At 39.1% G+C, this 21,344-nt stretch overlaps 1 protein-coding gene and 1 long non-coding RNA gene across 33 annotated transcripts in view; one reads left to right on the top strand and one right to left on the bottom strand.

Annotated features, from left to right (window-relative positions):
- The window catches only part of LOC140634999 (uncharacterized), a 34,744-nt gene extending 21,472 nt beyond the window's left edge, over positions 1-13,272 (top strand). Inside the window, exons 3-5 of one of the 3 annotated variants that reach the window (XR_012032350.1) lie at positions 7,954-8,147; positions 12,417-12,573; positions 13,031-13,272. This is a non-coding gene — a long non-coding RNA (uncharacterized lncRNA). Of the gene's footprint in view, positions 1-7,953; positions 8,815-12,416; positions 12,574-13,030 lie in introns of those variants that run through there. The other 2 variants (XR_012032351.1, XR_012032349.1) reach the window with 2 other exon arrangements.
- The window catches only part of DLGAP1 (DLG associated protein 1), an 874,662-nt gene that overhangs the window by 51,937 nt on the left and 801,381 nt on the right, over positions 1-21,344 (bottom strand). For 26 of the 30 annotated variants that reach the window (XM_072828886.1, XM_072828884.1, XM_072828893.1 and 23 more), the window contains 2 exons: positions 19,538-19,911; positions 8,030-8,121 (listed from right to left, as the gene is read on the bottom strand). In XM_072828886.1, coding sequence (XP_072684987.1) covers positions 8,030-8,121; positions 19,538-19,911 — 466 coding nt within the window. The remainder of the gene's footprint in view (positions 1-8,029; positions 8,122-19,537; positions 19,912-21,344) is intronic. The other 4 variants (XM_072828882.1, XM_072828883.1, XM_072828904.1 and 1 more) reach the window with 1 other exon arrangement.

The raw sequence follows: 21,344 nt of genomic DNA, 5'->3' as shown, positions 1-21,344 counted from the left end.
GTGTTAGGGTGTTTATTTGATAAAACAGGATAGTTGACTGCAGGGGACATGTTTGAAGTCAAATTACAAAATCGAGGTAATTTTTTTTCTTATTGTTTCAGAAAAGGTGGTATAATTGCTTTCTTGAGATTTCAATCTTTAGAGAGATTCTACTTGGGTACATAGGAGAGTAGTAAACACAAAAAAGTGCTTCCCATGTGTCAGGTGTTTTTCTAAAAGTTTTATGTATCTTAAACAACACACCCTAAGACAACACTCTGAGGTTAACACTATTATCTACCATTCCTCTTTTTTTTTTTTTTTTAATTAATAGACTTTGTTTTTTAGAGCAGTTTTAGATTCACAGCAAAACTGAACAGAAAGTACAGTGATTTCTAGTATACCCTCTGTCCTTTCTCCCACCCCCGGACCCTCCTTTAACAACACCCCCGACCAGAGTGGTACATATGTTACGATGCTGAGCCCCTGTTGACACATGGGTACCATGCAAAATTCATAGTTTACATGTAGGGTTCACTCTTGGTGGGGTACATTCTTTGGATTTGGATAGGTGTATAATGATGTGTCTCTACCATCATAGCAGCATACAAAGTAGTTTCACTGGCCTAAAAACCATCTGTGCTGTGTCTCGTCATTCCTCTTCCTCTCTTAATCATTACTTTTACTATCTCAATAGTTTGGCCCTTTCTAGAATGTGACGTAGTTGGAATCATACAGTATGTAGTCTTTTCAGATTGGCTTCTTTTGCTTAGTAATATGCATTTTAGTTTCCTCCATGTCTTTTTGTGGCTAGATAGCTTATTTCTTTTTAAATAAGAAATGCTGAATAAAATGCCATTGTTTGGAAGGACTACAACCTATTTACTTATTTACTTACTGGAGGATGTCTTGATTGCTTCTATGGAGGCCGAGAAAAATTAAGGCCATTCCACCTCAAGTTTAGCTTTAGCACAAGTACAGCCATCTTAGGTCCCTGGGAATAAGAGCTGAACTTTATAGGAAAAACTGCAGATTGTCCTAGGCAGGGAATCCCATATCGGAAAGACAATAAAGCTCAGAATGCCCTCAATCCCGTATCAGATCTTAAGAAACTCCCCCACCCTTTCCCCCATATTGGAATGGAAAAAAATTCCTCCACCCCTTCTGAAGATCCCTTAGACCAGCCCATAAAAAACCCAGCTGTAACCCACTTCGGGGTCCAAGTCCCTGCTCTGCTGTATGGAGTATACTTGGACCCAAGCTCGAGCTTGTAAATAAACCCTCATGTGTTTGCATCGGCGTCGGCTTCTTGGTGGTTTCTCGGATTTGCGATCTTGGGCACAGCAGCTTTCAGGTTTTGCAATTATGAATAAAACTGCTAGCAATATCCGTGTGCAGGTTTTTGTGTGAACGCAGGTTTTCAGCTCCTTTGGTACATGCCAAGGAGTGTGATTGCTGGATTATATGGTAAGAGTATGTTTAGTTTTGGAAGAAACCGCCGAAATATTTTCCAAAGTGGCTGTGGCTGTACCATTTTGCATTCCTACCAGCAACGAATGAGACTTAATGTTGCCTTACCAGCATTTGGTAATGTCAAGGTTTTGGATCTGGGCCATTCTAATGTGTGAGTAGTGGTATCATTGTTTTCATTTTCAATTCCCTAATGACATATGACTTTGAACATCTTTTTATATGCTTACTTGCCATTCAGGTATCTTCTTTGGGGAGGTGTCTGTTAAGGTCTTTAGCCCATTTTAAAAATCAGATTGTTTTCTTTCTTAGTATTGAATTTTAAGAGTTCTTTGCATATTTTGGATAGCAGCCGCCCTTTATTAGATGTGTCTTTTGCAAATATTTTATCCGAGCATGTGGCCTGCCTTCTCATTCTCATGATGTTGTCTTTCACAGAGCCAAAGCTTTAAATTTTAATGAAGTCCAGAGTTTATCAATTACTTTTATTCATGGATTGTGTCTATGTTTTGTATATCACATCTATTGTACACTGTATTCTTACAATCTAGTAAGCTAGAGAAAAGAAGACGTCATTAAGAAAATCATCAGGAAGATAAAATGTACTTACCAAAACTGTACTGTAAAAAATCTGCGTGTAAGTGGAATGCACAGTTCAAACCGGTGCTGTTCTAGGGTCAAGTGTGCTTCCTTTCTTACTCTTTTTAATGGTTGCCCTAGAGTTTGCACCATGCATTCTACAACTCACCCAGGTCTGCTTTCAAATAACCTCATACGGTCTTGGGAGTGGTGCAGGCACCTTGTAGTTAAATAGTCCTAATTCCTCCCTCCCATCCTCTGTATTGTTGCTGTTGTTCAATCCACTTACACACAAGCACATATCCTTTGACTTCAGACAGTTCATCTGAATGTTAGCAGAGTGGAGCCGAGAGCCTGTGAGACTCGAAATGTAGAGCCTGGGGCAGGCTCCTACTTTCAATACCAGGTTGCTCTGTGATTCGGGGGAAGACACTTCCCTGTGAGCCTGAGGGATGAGATGCTGTCTAAGGACCATTCCAGGCTGCAGTCGTCTGGGGGTTCCCATTCTCCTGAAGTTCGTAGTAGCAGAAGTGCTCCATCTGAGTTCTTAACAGGTGTCTATTGCTTCCATATGCATGGAAAACAGGCTACTACGTACAGATACATACAAAGCGCTCCAACATGTTTTTGGAAGACTATGGACCAGGTTCTTGGAGCATTTTGACAAGTTTCAGATAGAGGTACCTAGTCCTGACCCTGGAGGTTTGGAAAGGCTTATCAGCTATGCTCTTGATTTCTGGCTATTGGCTAGTTATGGAGTGGCAAGCATCTTAATTGTACATTAATAAGGACTTAATTGTACATTAATAAGGCTTAATTACAATTAACTGATTTTTTTCCTTTTAAAAAAAAATAGTTTATTTATTTATTTGAGAGAAAGAGCAAGCACAAGCAGTGGGAGTGGCAGAGGGACAGGAAGAAGTAGGCACCGCACTGAGCAGGGAGCCAGGCCTGGAGTGGGATCCCAGGACCCTGAAGATGATGAGTGGAGCTGAAGACAGACACTTAGTGAACTGAGCCACCTAGGTGCTCTACAATTAACTGATTTCATAGCAGTTAGTGATGATTAGCTTTTAAAGAAAGCCTATTTTAGTTCATGTAGTTCCCACAGCCTTTCAGGCTGAAAAATGATGGACTATAAGATACCTTCAGAGCAGAGCTCTCCATGACTCCAGATGTCTCCATCGTTTGAACTTTAGGACAGAACGCATCCTCAGGTTACTCATATGACTAAGACTTCTTCTAAGGGGGGGGTCACAAACATGGCAGAACAGGGTGTGGACACTAGGATTCCAAGTCAGGCTTCCCTATCTTATTAGCTCTTTGGTTTTGGACAAGCTCTGTGTTGGAGGTTAGAGTTCTCACTGGGTTGATAGGAAAGTTATGTGATAAAAGACATGAAAAAAAGAAAGAATGAGAAAAATAAAAGTCTTTTTCTAACTTCACTTACTTCTTCTGAGAGGCTCTTTTTTTTTTTTTTAGATGCTCTTGCTTTTTTATGCGGATTCATTTCTGGCTTATATGATTTTTCTTTCCTTTGAAGAATTTTTTTTTTTAAGATTTTATTTATTTATTCATGAGAGAAACAGAGAGAAAGAGAGAGAGAGGCAGAGACATAGGCAGAGAGAGAAGCAGGCTCCCCACAAGGAGCCCAATGCAGGACTCAATCCTGGGACTCCAGGATCACACCTCAAGCCAAAGGCAGATGTTCATCCACTGAGCCACCCAGGTGTCCTCTTTGAAGAACTTTTTAAGTTTATTTATTTATTTTTAAGTAATCTCTAGCCCAATGTGGGCTTCAATTCATGAGCCAGTCAGGTGACGCTGACCAGCTCTCCTGACAACAAATTTCTTCAATTTTTGTTTGTTTGAGAAAGCCTTTATTTCTCCTTCACTTTTGAAGGATAATTTTAGGGTACAGATTGTTTTTTCCCTTGTTTGTTTATTTATTTATTTTTAAGGATTTTATTTATTTATTCATGAGACACACACACACAGAGAGAGAGAGAGAGAGGTGGAGACACAGGCAGAGGGAGAAACAGGCTCCCTGCAAGAAGCCTGATGTGGGACTCCATCCCAGGACCCCAGGATGATGACCCGAGCCAAAGGCAGACGCTCAACCACTGAGCCACCCAGGCATCCCTGTTTTTTCCTTTAAATATGTAATATTTCACTCCACTCTCTTCTTACTTGAATATTTTCTGAAGAAAAGTCGTATGTCATTCTTATCTTTGCCCCAGTATAGGAAAGGTAGTTTGTTTTTGTTTTTTTCCTCCTTTTGTTCCTTTCAGGACTTTTTCCTTTTGATTATCCTTGAATATGGTATCTCTAGGTGTGGTGTATTGGGCATTTATCCTACTAGAGCTTTTCTGAGACCTGGATCTTTGGTTTGGAGTCTGACATTAATTTGGGGAAGTTTTCAGTTATTATTTTTTAAAATATTGCTTCTTTTCCTTTCTTTCCTTCTAGTATTCCCATTATGCATATATTATTGTTTCTATAATTTTCCCACAGTTTTTGGAAATCCCGGTTTGGGGCTTCTTTTTTTTTTTTTTTTTTTTTTTTCCCCAGTTTGTTTCTCTTTGCTTTTTAGTTTTGGAAGTTTCTATTATTACACCCTCAAGCTCAGAGATTCTTTGCTCAGCTGTGTCTACTCTACTAATAAGCCCATCAAAGGCAGTCTTCTTTCTGTTACAGGGTTTTTGATCCCTAGCAAATCTTTTTTATTCTTTCTTAGAAGGTCTATCTCAAAAAAAAAAAAAAAAAAAAAAAAGAAGGTCTATCTCTTCGTTTCTATTATTCATCTGTTTTTCTTCTTCTTCTTCTTCTTTTTTTTTTTTTTTAAGATTTTATTTATTTGTTCACGAGAGATACAGGGAGAGGCAGATACACAGGCAGAGGCAGAAGCAGGCTCCTCACAGGGAGCCTGATTTGGGACTCAATCCCCGAACTGGGATCACGCCCTGAACCAAAGGCAGACGCTCAACTGCTGAGCCACCCAGGTGTTCCTATCCATCTGTTCTTATGTGCTATTTTTTCCATCAAAGCACTTAGGATATTAATCATAGTTTTTAAAAATTCCTGGTCTGGGGGTACCTGGGTGCCTCAGTGGGTTAAGTGTCTGCCTTCGGCTCAGGTCACGATCTCAGGGTCCTGGGATCGTACTCCGTGGCAGCTACCTGCTCAGTAGGGTGTTTGTTTCTTCCTCTCCTTCTGCCCCTCCAACCACTTGTGCTCTCTCCCTCACTCTCTCTCAAATCAATCAATCAATCAATCAATCAAATATTTAAAAATATTCTTGCTCTGATCATTCCAATATTCCTGCAATATCTGACTCTGGCTCTATGCTGGTTCAGACACTCTAAACTGTGCTTTTTACCTTTAAGTATGCCTTGTAAATTAATTTTGAAAAGTAAGCATGGTGTCCTGGGTAAAAGGAACCTTGGTGGATAGCCCTTTGGTAATGTAATGGTTAGGTGAAGGGGAGAGGAAGCATTCTGACTGATTAGGGATCTTTTTGTAAGCTTGCACCCTGGACTGTGAACTTTCAGTTTCTTTCCATCTTATCTAAGACAGAATGGCTAGAGGGGGCAGGGGTTGGGTGTTTCCCTTCTTCCATATGTAAGGCTAGAGGGAGCTAGAGTTGGTATTTCCTTTCCCCCAGGTAGTTTAGATTCTGATAAGACCCCTGCAGGTTAGGCTCTGGTAAAGCAGTTTCTCCTGAGGGCAGATCTTGTTAAAAACAGAATGTTCTGGCATATTTCAAGATGGTTTCCTTTTTCCTCTCTTGGCTAGAAGGAGCACCTGGGGATTTTTCTTTGATATTCGCTTTGGGGACTTGGTAACCTCTTGGAGTGACTTACAAAACTGGAAGGACATACCCTCCACCCATTACTGGGCCCCCCTGAAATATTTCATTCTCAAATTTGTCCTCACCGAGCCTCTAGCAATTTGTCAATGCATTTTAGCTGTTCCTACCCTGGCACTGCTTCCCACGGAGGTTTTTGCTTGTGGGTTTCTACTCTGGTCTTTTCTATATCTGTATGTCTGTCTCTTCAATTTGAGGGGGGGCAGTGGTTTGCCCTGGGCTTTCACTTCTCTGGCTGATTGAAGTAGAGTTGTTGATTTTTCCATTTGTTCAGCTTCTACAACAGAGTGACAGCTTCTAAATTCCTTTCATGCTGGACCAGAAGCCACCAGCTATCCCCCTTTTTACATATAAGGAAACCAAGGATCAAAGCTATTATTTATTAATTTGATCAAGGCCCCCACCTGGCATGCAGTAGAGCCAGGATTCGAATCTAGGTGTTCTGGCTCAAGGGTCTGTGCCCTCAATCACCACATCATTGAGGAAAACAAGTTGGGCCAGTGGGGAAAGGAAAATTATATGTTCTTACCATGAGATCATTTATGTCTCCTACGTTATGGTTTCAAAAAGTTTTCCAAAACACTTCAAGGAACAAGTGTCAGAAAGGTTGGCTTGAAAATAATGATTACTAAAATTTGAAGTAGACACAATGAGTAAATATTGTAGAGTAAAAAAAAAAAAAAAAAAATCACTCCTAAACCTACCATCTTTACAGATTACATTTCAGTCTATAAAGACTGCCCATCTTCATGGACATTAAAATTTATAAAAATATTCTTTTATAGTTTGACATTTGCTAATTATTATTTTTCATTTGCAATAATCGATAATGTTCTCAGCTGTTTCCCCTCCTTTGAGTAATTTCATTCAGGATGACTCCATGAATGTGCTTATTGAGTCAATGGGTATGGATACAGGTGTAACTATCTCTGACTTTTGTCATATTAGTTTCCAGAATGGTTGTATCGATTTTCTGGGCTTCCAACATTGTATAATTATAGGAGATTATGGAAAATATTATAGATACATATATTGAAAACCTCTTAGATCCAAGTGTGGTGTCAATACCAGACGGCTTTAAAATTGTATCCCTTCCCTAAACTGATGCATAACCTTTTCCCAGATACTCAGTCTATGTTGCATATAGCCTTGCATGTAGGAAGCAATCCATAGATATTTATTGGATGGATAGATAGATGGATGGACGGATGACATCCAACTGATTCCTTCTAATCAACACATAGTGTTGAGTGGCAAAGTTGAGATGATACTCTAATTTATAATGTAGAGATTTTTCTCCTACTATAATTGCAGTTCTACTTCATTCACCAATATATATTGTATACTTAGCATGTGCAAAACACAGTTCTAGAAGCTGGGGGTACTACCATCAATAAAACATAGTTTACCCATTATGGACCTCACAGTTTGGTTGAGAAATTCACATACGTCTCTGGATCAAGTTCTCATTCATAAAATGAATGTAGTGACCTCAGAGGTTCCTTCTAGTTTCTGAAACTCTAAATTTCCTAATTCTAGATATGAAGATTCTAGAGAAAGATTATTTTATTTTATTTATAATAAATTTATTTTTTATTGGTGTTCAATTTACCAACATACAGAATAACACCCAGTGCTCATCCGAAAGATTATTTTAAAGAGCAATCTAAAAGAACTTGTGATTCAAGACAGTGATAGGAAATATTCTCTTTGGTCCTTCCTTCCTTTCTTCTTTCCTTTCTTTCTTCTTTCCTTCCTCATCATTGAGTGCATACTGAACACCAGACAATTAAGTGCCAGGAGTAAAAATAGGAATAAAATATGTCCTCTTCTCTTAAAAAGTCTACAGTCCAAAATGGAAAGGTCTTTTGAAGAAGAATGATTTGGCAACACAACAGTATTGCACACAGTGTTTATGTGTATGTGAATGTGATATACTTACTTAACTCTAATATTCTAGCTGAAACTTAACTTGAGTGGTCTTCAGTATTAAAGTAGAGGAGGGAATCAGTTAAATGCTTCCAAAAGTTAAGGGAAAATATCATTTAATCTTCTAGGTTTATGTCAGGGGAAAATACTGGTACCATACTTGCCAATATCAAGACGAAAGAAGACAAATGCAAATGGACTCACCATTTCTCTTCTTCTACTTGCACTCCTATGGACTGGAACTTACTGGGTGCTTTATTTTCCCCTGTTTTGTCAGGCTCTTCGGCATCATCCACCTGAAGAAATAATCAAATATGTAGAGGTACCCCATTTTAGTCATCTTAGCTTGAAAAACAAATGTCACATTTTATCAGAAACATCTGCAGTACTACTGGAATATTTTGTGATTTGTAATCTTTTTGTTCAGTATTTGTATATTTGATGAGGGCCATCACTACACTGTTAGCATGTGCTTTGACTCTGCTGATCTTAGTAAAATGAAATTTTATTCACTCTTAAGATAAATGTCTATGATTGCTCCATGGATATATGAGTATGTGCTTACCTGTGAATGCTATATTAGAAAGGGGTACTGCATGGAAATGGGTTTTTAGTTTTGAATTTGCAGATAACAAAATACAAAAGAAAGAAGAAATTTCATTTATTGTAATTAGAATTGTTGATATTGAGAGATTTAGGTACATTTTAAGATAAACTATATAGTATCTTCATTTTTATCCCTCTTAAACTAAGAAATTCACTTTGAATATCATGCCACATGGTTCCTAAATGGCTATGTATAGACTATAGCTCATATAGAAAATGTATCTATATTAAATGATAGCCTATGTGACAAACCTAAATTTGAAATAAATCTTATGGGACGCCTGGGTGGCTCGGCAGTTGAGCATCTGCCTTTGGCTCGGCATGATCCCAGGATCCAGGATCGAGTCCCATATTGGGCTCCATACATGGAGTCTGCTTCTCCCTCTGCCTATGTCTCTGCTTCTCTCTCTGTGTCTCTCATGAATAAATAAATAAAATCTTTAAAAAAATGAAATAAGTCTTATGATGATTCAGAGCAATTAGATTTTTTCCTCTTTTTTTCTGTGTTTAATAAATTATTTTTCTAAATATAAAAGCAATCTAATGTAAGTTATATGGAATTAAAATACATAAATATAAAATGTAGAAAGATAAACCTCCTCAAGAATCACTTTCAAGCCTTTGAAGCACATTTATCCATCTATTAATATGCATAATATATGTAAATGATTATTAACCCTAAATATACACAGATGAGGTTACACTATAGATATTTTTTCTGTGACTTACTTTATTCAATAATGCTGATATCTTTTGGATATTTTATCACATCAGTAGATATAGCTCTATCTTAATCCTTTTATTCACTACATAAATATTCCTTGTAATGACTATAAGCAAGGTGGGCATCAGGGTAATTTTCTTTCTCTTTGTTGCTATTATCCAATATTACAATTACTATTGCACATGTAATAGAACAACTTAGAACAATTAGAAAAATTGTGCAAATGTTATTTGGGAAAATCCTTAGAAGTCAAAATGTTAGATAGAAAGGTAGTGAATGTGTTCAACAGTAAGGGATATTGCCAAATTGCTTTTCAAAGCATTTATCATCCTGCCATAATTGATGTATGGAGATATCCATTTTCCTATACACTCACCAATGCTAAATATGGCAAACTTTAAAATTTTTGCTAATATCACAGGTGAAAAATATTTATTGGCCTCTAATATTTCTATCTGTAAATTGCCTATTCATATCCTTTGCTAGTTTTTGTGTCTTTCTTCTATTGAGGTTTTTTTAAATTTTCTTATTTATAGAAACTCTCTTTTTTTTTTTTAAGATTTTATTTATTTATTCATGAGAGACACAGAGAGAGAGAGAGAGGCAGAGACACAGGCAGAGGGAGAAGAAGCAGGCTCCATGCAGAGCCCAATGCGGGACTTGATCCCAGGACTCCAGGATCATGTCCTGGGCAGGCACTAAACCGCTGAGCCACCCAGGGATCCCTAGAATCTCTATCTTATGACCCTTAATAATCCTTTCTTGGTTATATACACTATACATATTTTCTCCCAGTTTATCATTTGTCTTATTTATTTATTTTTAAGATTTTATTTTTAGGTAATGTCTACATTCAACATAGGGCTTGAACTCACAACCCTGAGATCAAAAGTCCTATGGTCTACCACTTGAACCAGCCAAGGTCTTTTATTATTTGTTTTTAAAACTTTGACCTTCATTGTACAGAATCTTAAAATCATTGTGTGGTAAAATTTTGTATGGCTTGTATGGCTTCTTACCCTGAGCATAATTTTTAAAGTTCTCATGTATTTACTTTCATGCTTTCATTTTTCTTTTTCATATTTAGCTCTTAAATCAGCTATTCTAAACTTTTCGTGTGTAAGAAAGTAGAGATTTAATTTTTTTTTCCCCTACATGAATCATCATCAATTTATCTGGCTCCTTTTATTAACTAATCCTTTTTTTTTTTTTTAATTTGAGATGCCAATTTTATGCTCTATCAAACTTCATCCAAACATTCCCATGTATACAGCCCTGTTTTTGGTCTACTGATCTTCTGGTCTTATTATTTCTCCCATTTATTTTCCTAATCCAATTTTGTAATAGATCTTGATAATTTCTATGGTGTGAGTCTTCCTGTAATTCTTTTTTTAATGTAATTTTTAAAATTTCTAGGTTATTTTGGAGTATTAGCTTCTAAATAAATTTAACATCAGATTGTCAAATCCTTCCTTCCAGCTTCTGGCTATTGATAAAAATCACATTGGAATTTTTATTAGAGTTTCTTTAAATTTTTGTATAACTTTTGAGAGAATTGCTATCTTTACATTATGGAGTACTTTTGTGCAGGAATATTGAATAGTTTTCCACTTATTCAGATCTTCATGTTTTATGGGAAGTTTTTAGATTGTTTTCAGATAGGTGTTATATATTCTGTGTTTTTTTTTTTAATTTTTTATTTATTTATGATAGTCACAGAGAGAGAGAGAGAGGCAGAGACATAGGCAGAGGGAGAAGCAGGCTCTGTGCACCAGGGGCCTGATGTGGGATTCGATCCCAGGTCTCCAGGATCGCACCCTGGGCCAAAGGCAGGTGCCAAACCGCTGCGCCACCCAGGGATTCCTATATATTCTGTGTGAAGCTCAGTCATGTTAAATTTTTTTTGTTACTAATGTGAATGGGCTTGTTTTGTTTCATCACATTTTCCGTTTATTAATAATATACAGAAAAGTTATTGATTTCTCTGTATTTATGTTGTATTGTTTCACTGTACTGAATTCTTTCTTTAAAAAAAAAAAGATTATATTTATTTATCTGAGAAAGAGAGAGCAGGGGGAGGAACAGAGGGAGAAGGAGAAGCATATTCCATTCTGAGTGTGGAGCCCCAGGTAGGGCTCAATTTCATGACCCTGAGATCATGACCTGAGTTGTAATCAAGTCAGACACTTGACTAAGCCACCCAGGTGCCCCTCACTCTACTGAATTTTAATGATTTTTCAGTGGTTTCCATTAGATTTTCCAAGTGGACATGCATATTATCTGCAAATAAAAGCAATTTTAGGGACCCCTGGGTGGCTCAGTGGTTGAGCGCCTGCCTTGGCCCAGGGCGTGATCCTGGAGTTACAGGATGGAGTCTTACATTGGGCTTCCTGCATGGAGCCTGCTTCTCTCTCTGCCTGTGTTTCTGCCTCTCTCTGTGTCTCTCATGAATAAATAAATAAAATCTTTATAAAAAAAAGCAATTTTACTCTTTCTTTGGAATGTTTAGACCACATTTCACTTTCTTGCTTTGTGTATTGGCTAATAAGGGTAAATAGTTTTGAATAAATCTCTGAAAAACAGACATCTATATCTAGTTTCTGAACCTAATTGGAATGTCTCTACCATTTCACCTTTAAATATGTTTAATTCAGTTTCTTATAGATGCTTTTTATCATGTTAATAGTTGGAATGACTTCTGAATTTTATACAATACTGTATTTCTTAGCATGCATCTGGATGTCATATTTTCCCCCCTACAGCTAAAATAACTTTGAATTTCTGTAACATACACTATTTGGTAATGGTGTATTATTTTTAAAATATGTGTGTTTTTTTTTAAGATTTTATTTATTTATTTGGCAGGGAGAGAGACAGAGAGAGAGCACTAGTAGGCAGAGTGGCAGGCAGAGGAAGAGGGAGAGGAAGAGGCAAGCTCCCTGTTGAGCAAAGAGCCCAATGTGGGGTTCAATCCCAGGAACCTGGAATCATGCATGACCTGAGCTGAAGGCAGACGCTTAACTGACTGAGCCACTCAGGTGCCCTAAAAACATGTATTTGGATATATTTTCAAATTTAATTAGAATTTTTGCATCTGTATTTATAAGCATGTTTTCCTATAGTTCTTTATCTTGTATTCTTTCACGTGTATCAGAGTTATGTTTATTTGATAAAATATATTGAGAATCTTGGCATCTCTTCTTGTATTATTAAATACTTTTTAAAAAAGACTTTATTTTTTAATCTCTACTCCTAACATAGGGCTTGAAACCACAACTCCGAGATTATGAGTCATGCATTCCACTGACTGAGCCAGCCAGGTGCCCCAGTATTATTAAATACTTTAAATAAAACAAGAATTATTTGCTTCTTGAATGATGGAAATTTTCTGTGACTCTATCCCAGTTTCCCATTTGGGGTAAGTATAAGCCTCAATCAGACATATTCTTTATTTTTTTCCCAAAAAGCCAATTTTGGCTTAATGTATCAATTCTACTTAAGTTGCTGTTTTTGTCTTCCAATGCATTTATTTCTACTCTCATCATTAATAACTCCTTTCAATTTATCATTCTTTTCTGACTTTGTGAATTGAGTCTTGTTTATATTGTGATTGATATTTCTTGCTTAACTATGAAAAAACTTAGGTCTATGAATTCTTCTCAGATCATAGCTAGGATCATGACCCATAGTGATGATTTATAGGATTCTCGTCATTTATTTCACAATAATCTTGAATTTCCTCCTCTATTCAAACGTTACTTAGAATATTTTTTAATATTTTTAGATGGCGAGCTTTTGTTATCTGCTTAGCATTAATTTCTAGTTTTAATATGTCATGATTGGAAATCATGATTGTAATATCTCTTCTTTTTCAGAATCCATTAAAATTACCTCTGGAGTTTTGACTTGAGATAAATCCCCCTAAAATATCTCTTCCTGAATATGCACTGCTTCTGATTTCAAGGACATCAAAATAGGGACGCCTGGGTAGCTCAGTGGTTGAGCATCTGCCTTTGACTCAGGTCATGATCCTGGGGTCCTGAGATCGAGTCTTACATCAGGCTCCCTTTAGGGAGCCTGCTTCTCCCTCTGCTATGTCTTGCCTCTCTGTGTGTCTCTGGTGAATATATAAATAAAATCTTTAAAAAAAGAAAGCCTCAAGGACATCAAAATAAAGTTTACAAAGTCTGAATGTACTGAGTACTGTTAAAGAAAAAACTATTTGTGACATTTGTTAAAAAATTGGCAAGGTACACTTTATTCAGGGAAACTATTGTGATAGGCATATGGACCATAGTGGGATTGGACTCCCAAATGCAACAAGAAAAAGTAGAAATTTACAGCCAAGGAACAGGGTGAAGGCTTGTCAGTGGGTAGAAAATTATAGAGAATAGATCCCAGGGATAAGAGGGGACATCCCAGAGTCCTTGCTGGGGGCAGGCCAGGGTAATCAGGCATCACTTGGGAGATAATAGAGGATGTGGAGCATGATCCGATGAAGAACATGTCCAGACACCAATCCTGGGGCATTCTGGCTTAGCTGACTTAGCGGGATTCTCATTAAAACTGGGTGATGGAAAGGGACACACAAGCACAAAAGTCGAGGCCTTGTCAGGAAGAGATTTCAGAGTAGCCTGAGTAGATAGAGTCTGGCCAAGAGGTGGCTCATTATCAATACTCCCTCCACAGTACTCCCTCCACAGCTTTCCTTCATTGTTTTAAGTCCATTGATTATGAATCAGAGATGATATGACCTTTTTATTTCTTAAGGCCTTCTTTCAATTAACAGTAACAACTCACTTGGCTTGTATCATCCTCTGAAATAATTCACTCAACTTGGCAGTTGGACTCATCTCTTCACATGGGGCATAACATGGATCTCTTTACACATGGAAAGGCATTAAAGGAAATCAGTAAGAAAGGCTTAGGAGTACAATCTCAGATAACTTAATGTTCTTTCCTTTTTAATTCAAAGAATGAGAAAGCAACCACATGTTATGTAATGTCAAGATTAGGCTTAAAGCTCTTTTAGGCTGTCAACATGAGTTCAGTGATCCTGGAGGGAAGTCACAATCTAATATCTGGAGGTGGAGAAGTTAAGGTCTAAAGCTACTACATGAAACTCAGCTATACTTGAAATAATTCTTGAGAGACTAAAAGACACTATAACCTGCTGCTACCTTCCAGGAAGGGCAGAGGGGTCAGAAGCAGAAAGAAGGGGGGATTTCCTTTTTTTTTTTTTTTAAGATTTTATTTATTTATTCATGAGAGACACAGAGAGAGGGGCACAGACACAGGCAGAGGGAGAAGCAGGCTCCATGCAGGGAGCCTGATGTGGGACTCCATCCCGGATCTCCAGGATCACACCCTGGGGGCGCTATACCACTGAGCCACCCGGGCTGCCAGAAGGGGGGATTTCATATTTTGTTGTGTATACTTTCATACTGTATGACTCTTATATGACAATACCATATGCATACACTACTTATTTTGTAATTTTAAGGAAATCAAATTACCGTTAACGTGACTCTTGACTTTTTAGAAAGACATACAACTTTGCTCTAAATCCAGAGCAACCAGTTACCCTCCCTTTGACCTGCGCAGCCCTAGACCACCAGAAAAAGCACCAGATAAAATTGTTGACTTGAATTTTGGAGTCATGTTATAAAAAGAATACATACTTCAAGATATTATAGAATCATATTTAGTGCCATAAAATGTTCCCACTTGAATACCAAGTAAGTATTTTTTTTAAGATTTTATTTATTTATTTGACAGAGAGTGTATGTGCACAAGCAGGGGGAGCAGCAGGCAGAGGGAGAGGGAGGAGCAGGCTCCCCATGGAGCGGGGGGCCTAATGGAGGGCTTGATCCCAGGACTCCAGGATCATGACCTGAGCCAAAGGCAGATGTTTAACTAATTAAGGCACTCAGGCACCCCACTCCAAGTAAGTATTCTAAGACTTAAGTGAACTAAGACTAGAAATTCACCCTACCCATCTTAAGCTTTTTAATACACATGCTTATGGTTGTTTTATTTATTGGACAAAGTGCCTTTTTCTGGTGACTTACTTATTGTCTAGCAGCTCCAGGCCCATATTCTATACCCATCTGCTCTGTGGCACTGGGGCCTACAAATTTTGACTCTACAAATTACATTTCCCAGGCTTCATTGCTGGCCAGCTTCCAGTTATAGTCTAACAAAAGAAGGTGGAAGAAAGGAAGGGACTTTCTTCCTGTTTCCCCCTTCTGTAGGCATTACTCCAGCATGTGAAGGCAGCTGTGCTCCACCTTCCAGCCCCTTTGAACCATGCACCAGATGCACTGCTCCCTTAGACTTCCCGCACCAGCTGATTACACCTGCTGCTGTGGTCCAGGGGTGGTTTGTACTGGGGACTCTCCCCTGAGCTCCAAAACTATGGGTACCCCACCTTTCTCTTTTTGCTCCCTTAGTTCTAGAAGTGGTAATTGCTTCATGCATCCCATTATTGCTCTCTTAATCTTCCCATACCTATAGAACTGTCTATCAAACTGCCTCTGTTTGAGAACTTAGCGTCGTTTCTGTTTTCCTGAATGGGATTCTAACAGGTTCCATGTGGCTACACTCCTAGCAATGAAAAATGCTTAGAGTGTCAGCCAAAGCAGGATGTTACAGCTTTACAACATGGGGTAGTAGAAAAATTAACCAATGAAACTTTTCCCAAAGATGCATGATAGGTATTTCCCTTAAGAACTGCGATCTTCAATGCTTAGAGAAAGAGAGAAAGGAAGGAGGACATTGCACTCTGCAGATGGAGGACATTGCACTCTGTGTTTGAGCCCCACCCCACCCATCTAAACCTACAGCTGATTTGCATCGAAGTGTTGTCATCTTCCAAGCTTTAGTCATTGTATGCAAATTTATCTTTGTGACTTTTCCCCCCTTAGATCCAAAAATGCACAATTCACCACTCTTACATAGTAATTAGGGTAATCTATTTAAATTTGTGAAGCGACTTTCAAAATGTTTCAAGAAATTTAGTAATTACATCTCTGTCCTGAAAAAAATTAAGAAAACCTTGGTAGATGATAACATTTCAGCATGTTTGTCTGATTATGATTTTAGAGGAAGGTAATGATAACCAGCTCTGATATTTAGTGAGCCCACCACACTTAGAGCCTTATATACATTGTATCAGTCAATTTTTACTACAACCTATAATAAAATACCCTGTGGAATAGTGACTGTTATTCTCAATTTCCAGATGAGGAGACTGGGACTATTAAGTAATTGGTCTAAACTCACACAAGTTGTAAAGTAAATTATTGTAATGTTAGTTATTAGGCATGGATTAAATTTAAAATGTTGGGGAAGGTTTGGAAACTCTGACCCTAAAGAGGTAAAGGGTGGGAAAGAGCCCAAGATCTTAGTGTTATATATTTTGGGGATTAGTATTTAAATTAGGGGGGGGTCACCTGGGTGGCTCAGTTGGTTAAACATCTGACTCTTGGTTTCTGCTCAGGTCTTGATCTTGAGGTCATGGGATCAAATCCCGTGTTGGGCTCTGTGCTCAGTGCGGAGTCTACTTCAGATTCTCTCTCCCTCTCGTTCCCACTCACTCTCTCTCTCTCTTTTTTTTTTTTCTTTTCTTTTTTTTAAATTTTTATTTATTTATGATAGTCACACACACAGAGAGAGAGAGAGAGAGGCAGAGACACAGGCAGAGGGAGAAGCAGGCTCCATGCACCGGGAGCCCGACGTGGGATTCGATCCTGGGTCTTCAGGATCGTGCCCTGGGCCAAAGGCAGGCGCCAAACCGCTGCGCCACCCAGGGATCCCTCTCTCTCTCAAATAAATAAATAACATCTTTAAAAAGAAGGATTTAAATTAGGTTATAGTGCACTGAAATTTAATGACTATTTTGCGTTTTGAATTTTTACTTATTTATTATGCTCCATCAAAGAAGTGGTATAGCATGGTCACATTAAACACCAAGGTACAATCTAAGTTCTGTCAATGGAAGATGTGTGGCCTTGGGCAAGTTACTTAACCTCTCTGTGTTTTCATCTATAGGGTAGAGATAATCACACCACCTATGCTATAGGGTTGCTGTAGGGGCTAAATGAGACAATCATGTAGAGCACTCAGTACTTCCATATAATTTCTATGATAGTGAACAGTGATTGGAAGAAGAGTTAGAGCAATTTTTTCGGTCACTAAATTATTAAAATATTTAAGAGGCAGAATGGTGTCGAAACAAAACTTTCTCCCCAACATTATATGTGGATTTCAGAGTAGTTCCAACTTACTGGGTGAAAATAACAATAATATAAGGTGGATTTCATGTATATGAAGGCCTTATTCTGAGTAAGAATTATTTGGGGAGGGGGCGCCTGGCTGGCTCAGTCATTACAGCATGTGACTCTTGATCTTGGGGGTCTATAAGTTCGAGAGATTACTCAAAAAAAAATTATTTGGAAAAGAGCCTAGGAGACCAACTGGCACACCTGGAAGCTGAGTTAAGACAGATATATAGACGCTTTTAAATAAAATGAACGGTAAACTGACAAACCTCTAAAATATGCTATTATTAAGTACAAAAAGGCAAGATATAGAACAGTGTGAGGTATGCTAACATCTGGGTGAACAAGGGGGAATAAATTAAAATATATAATTGCTTGAATATGCACAAGTATCTCTGTACAGAGATGCAAATATTGGTTATATTAATTTCCTCTGGCAAAGAGAACTGATTTAATATTTCTGTTAAATAAGAATGAGAGGGAGATAGTCACTGAACGTCTTTTTATAACTTTTGAATTTTGAGCCAGAGGAATATATTATCTACTGAAAAATAAAGTAAAACAGAGAAAAAACTTAACTGAAGATTAGGGAAGTAGGAGAAAGCTAACATGACTGGGTACCAGCTATGTGCCAGATAAGGAAGGTAGTTGGTTTTTTTTTTTTTAATCGTGGATAAAATATATATATCATAAAGTTCTTCATCTTAACCCCTTCTAAGCCTATAGTTCCAGCCAGCATTAAGTACATTCACAATGCTGTGCTATCATTGTTATTATTCACGTCCAGAATTTTTCTGTCTTTCCAAATTGAAATTCTGTACCCCCATAGAAAGCTGGAGTTTGTAAATTCAATCTTCAAAATAATCCTGTGAGGGATAGTTAAGAAAACGAGCTCAGGAAGATCACATCATTTGCCTGAGACAGCACGGACGACTGGGCCCCAGCTCTTCCCTACTCCTCCAAATCCTTTGGGTTCTAGGAGGAGGTGGGAGTGGACACGGGGTGGGGGGGTGTGTGGAGGCTGGCTTTGCGCATGTGCTTGCGTGTCTTCTAGTACCAGGCACCAACACCACAAGTTCTTTTAGGAAACTTGACAACTTGTGCTATGGTAACCTGTAAATTATATTAAAAAACAAAACAAAACAAAACAAAAACCATTTGACTCTTTGCTACTAGACAAAAATTTAATTGCCCTTTAGAAGTGCACTGTGCAGAATGCACTGTGAAATACATCATAATTGTGAAAACCTACCCCACGCCTGGCTTTTAGATGTGCCTTAGAGTTGGTTCATTGTGAATAGATTTATTGGCCACCACGTCAGGAAGTTATTATTCAAAGGGCACCTGCACGATATGGCACAAGAAAAAAGGGAGAAAGGAATGACTCTTCTCCATTGAGAGAAGGAAATTTCTAGCAGGGTAAGCCAAGCTGAACAGATGTGAAAAACAAGAATCAGTCTGATCTTATCTTTGAGCGGCAGAAAACACTGGACTGAACTGAGAAGCCTGCTGAATTATCTACCATTTTTTGAAATGCATGATTAAATAACCAACAATTATGCTGAAACTACTGCACATTCTTTGCTCATGAAGCTGTGATGGGAGTGATTGCTTTCTACACTACCAGTCGCTTTGGTCTTGCTCTCCCTCACTCCCACGTGTATGAGAAGTGATTCACATTTTTGTTCTCATGTGGTTACTCAATAGTGTCGAACACACTGTAACACAACCCAGTAACCCAGGTTATTCTTGGACGTCCACTCCTTTTTTGAGAATCAAAATGTGCATTCGGAATTGAGGGCACTTTGTGTTTGATTGTGTTCGTGTTTGTTTAGCTATCCTAATGTTTTGAGTCACACATTTGATTTAGAGAACAAAAATAATAGCCTCTGATAATGCTTACAGACAAGATATCTTTGTCATTTTTCAAGTCACATTTAGCCGTGTAGGAATTCCAGGGCCAATCATTTAAAAATCTGGTCTCACGCATGGCCCCGTCACCCGAAATGGCCAGGTGGCAAATCTTCTGGAAAAAGAAAAAGTGCTACATTTCTTAAGTTTGGGGTCCCTATTTCAAAGGACAGAGAGGGAGGCTGTTACCTGTATCCCAATCGAGAGACATCGATTTTTCTTAAAGTGATCCTTCTTCCTGTCCTCTGTGGTGACAGTGGCTATGGTGGTCGTGGTAGTGACGGTGGTGGGGTTGTTGTTCATGTGTTGACTTGCCGGGCCGTGGATCTGGGCATTTGCTGCTTCGATGGCGGCTGTCAGAGCCTTCATACTGTCCAGGCTCTCCGTGGAGTTGCTCAGTCCAGACTGGCTGATAATATCTCCTCGCTGGCCCTGTCCATCCATGTAGGCATCCTGCGCAGACTCTGTGCTACTCTGGGCTGTGATAGAAATGAAAGGTTTCGTGGTAGTTCTGGGTGGGACTGGAGGTGGTGTCTTCTTATATGTTGTAATGCAAGATGACACTGGAAGACAGTGAAAACAGAGACACTGTGATTTCTGTGTGGGTTTTAATTTCTGTATCGTAATTAACATCCACTGGAAATCAGTGCACACGAAACACACAAAGACGTTGACCATGAAAACAAGTCCGTTGATAGAGTAAGTGAGATCCCCGCGTAAGGAGGACATCTGAGCCTCCTATGGGGAGCCACTCCCACCAGACGGAGGGAAAAAAGGCTGGAAAACAGTTCGACCTCTGAGATGGACATTTCTGAAATGGAAGTTAATACGAATCAACATAGAATAGCCTCTGTAGAAACCCTCCCGGGCAACAGTCCCCTGAGAGGTAATATATACACACACGCGTCTACCGGCTCAGGAAAATATTAACTAGAGCTAATGTTAAACAAGGCAACTCACTGGAGAAGATTGCAGTGGTTGATAATAAACACTGGGACAGGAAGGAAGAAAGCAAAGAGGTTGTGAGCAAGTGTGGTCTCATCCTAACCACACAGTGGGAAGTGCCCTGGTGGGCAGGCGTGGCAGCGCCCAAGGCCATCCCAGGGTCCTGGAGCTCCCTTTCTTCCTTTCTGTCCCCCTCCCTCCCATCCCCCCTGCTCCCTTCCTGTCTTGGTCTCTGCCCTCCCTCCAGCCCTCTTCCCTCCTTCCCCTCTTCCCTCCCTCTTTCCCTCTTTCTTCCTCCTACTTCCTTCTTTCCTTCTTTCCATCCTTCTTTCCTTCCTTCCTTCCTCCTCTCCCTCCCTGCTTCCTTCCTTCCCCCCCTTCTCTTCCTCCTTCCTTCCTCTCCTTTCTCCCTCCTTTCCTTCCTTGCCTCCCTCCTGCCCTCCTTCCCTTCTTCCCTCCCTACTTCCTTCCTTCCCTCCTTCCTCTGGATAGATGCTCACTATATAAACTTCCACTTGAATTTTTGTTGTTTTTTTCTGAGCATAACTGTCCTCTAAGAGGGAATACACTGCACAAAAGTATTGTAGGAGACCTGGGTGGCTCAGTGATGGAGTGTCCGCCTTTGGCTCAGGTCATGATCCTGGGGTCCTGGGATTGAGTCCCGCATCGGGCTCCCTGCATGGAGCCTGCTTCTCTCTCTGCCTGTGTCTCTGCCTCTCTCTCTCTCTCTGTCTCTCATGAATAAATAAATAAAAAAAAAGTCTCCTATTGTAGTTTCCCTTGTTTCTCTTTGTGGAGGGGGCGGTGAGGTGGCTCCCGAAAATCCTGTCCTTCAAGGCAACTTAATCAACTCAGAGGCCTGAGTCTGTGCCTAAACATGTCCTTTCTAGACCTGTGAGGGTTGAGTTGAGGTCCTCCCTGAGGCTCCGGCTGAAGTCGCCTCTGGTCTCCTCCCCAACTACCTGATTAGGACTGTGAGGTTACATGAAGAAGCTTTACACACCTCTCTTTAGCTTTCCGTTTGTGGAGCATGAGGTGCAAAATACAGATC

Source organism: Canis lupus, chromosome 6, assembly GCF_048164855.1.
Source record: "Canis lupus baileyi chromosome 6, mCanLup2.hap1, whole genome shotgun sequence".
Lineage (NCBI taxonomy): Eukaryota > Metazoa > Chordata > Mammalia > Carnivora > Canidae > Canis > Canis lupus.
Note: the sequence above shows the minus strand (reverse complement) of the source record. Positions and strands in the feature narration are given on the sequence as shown.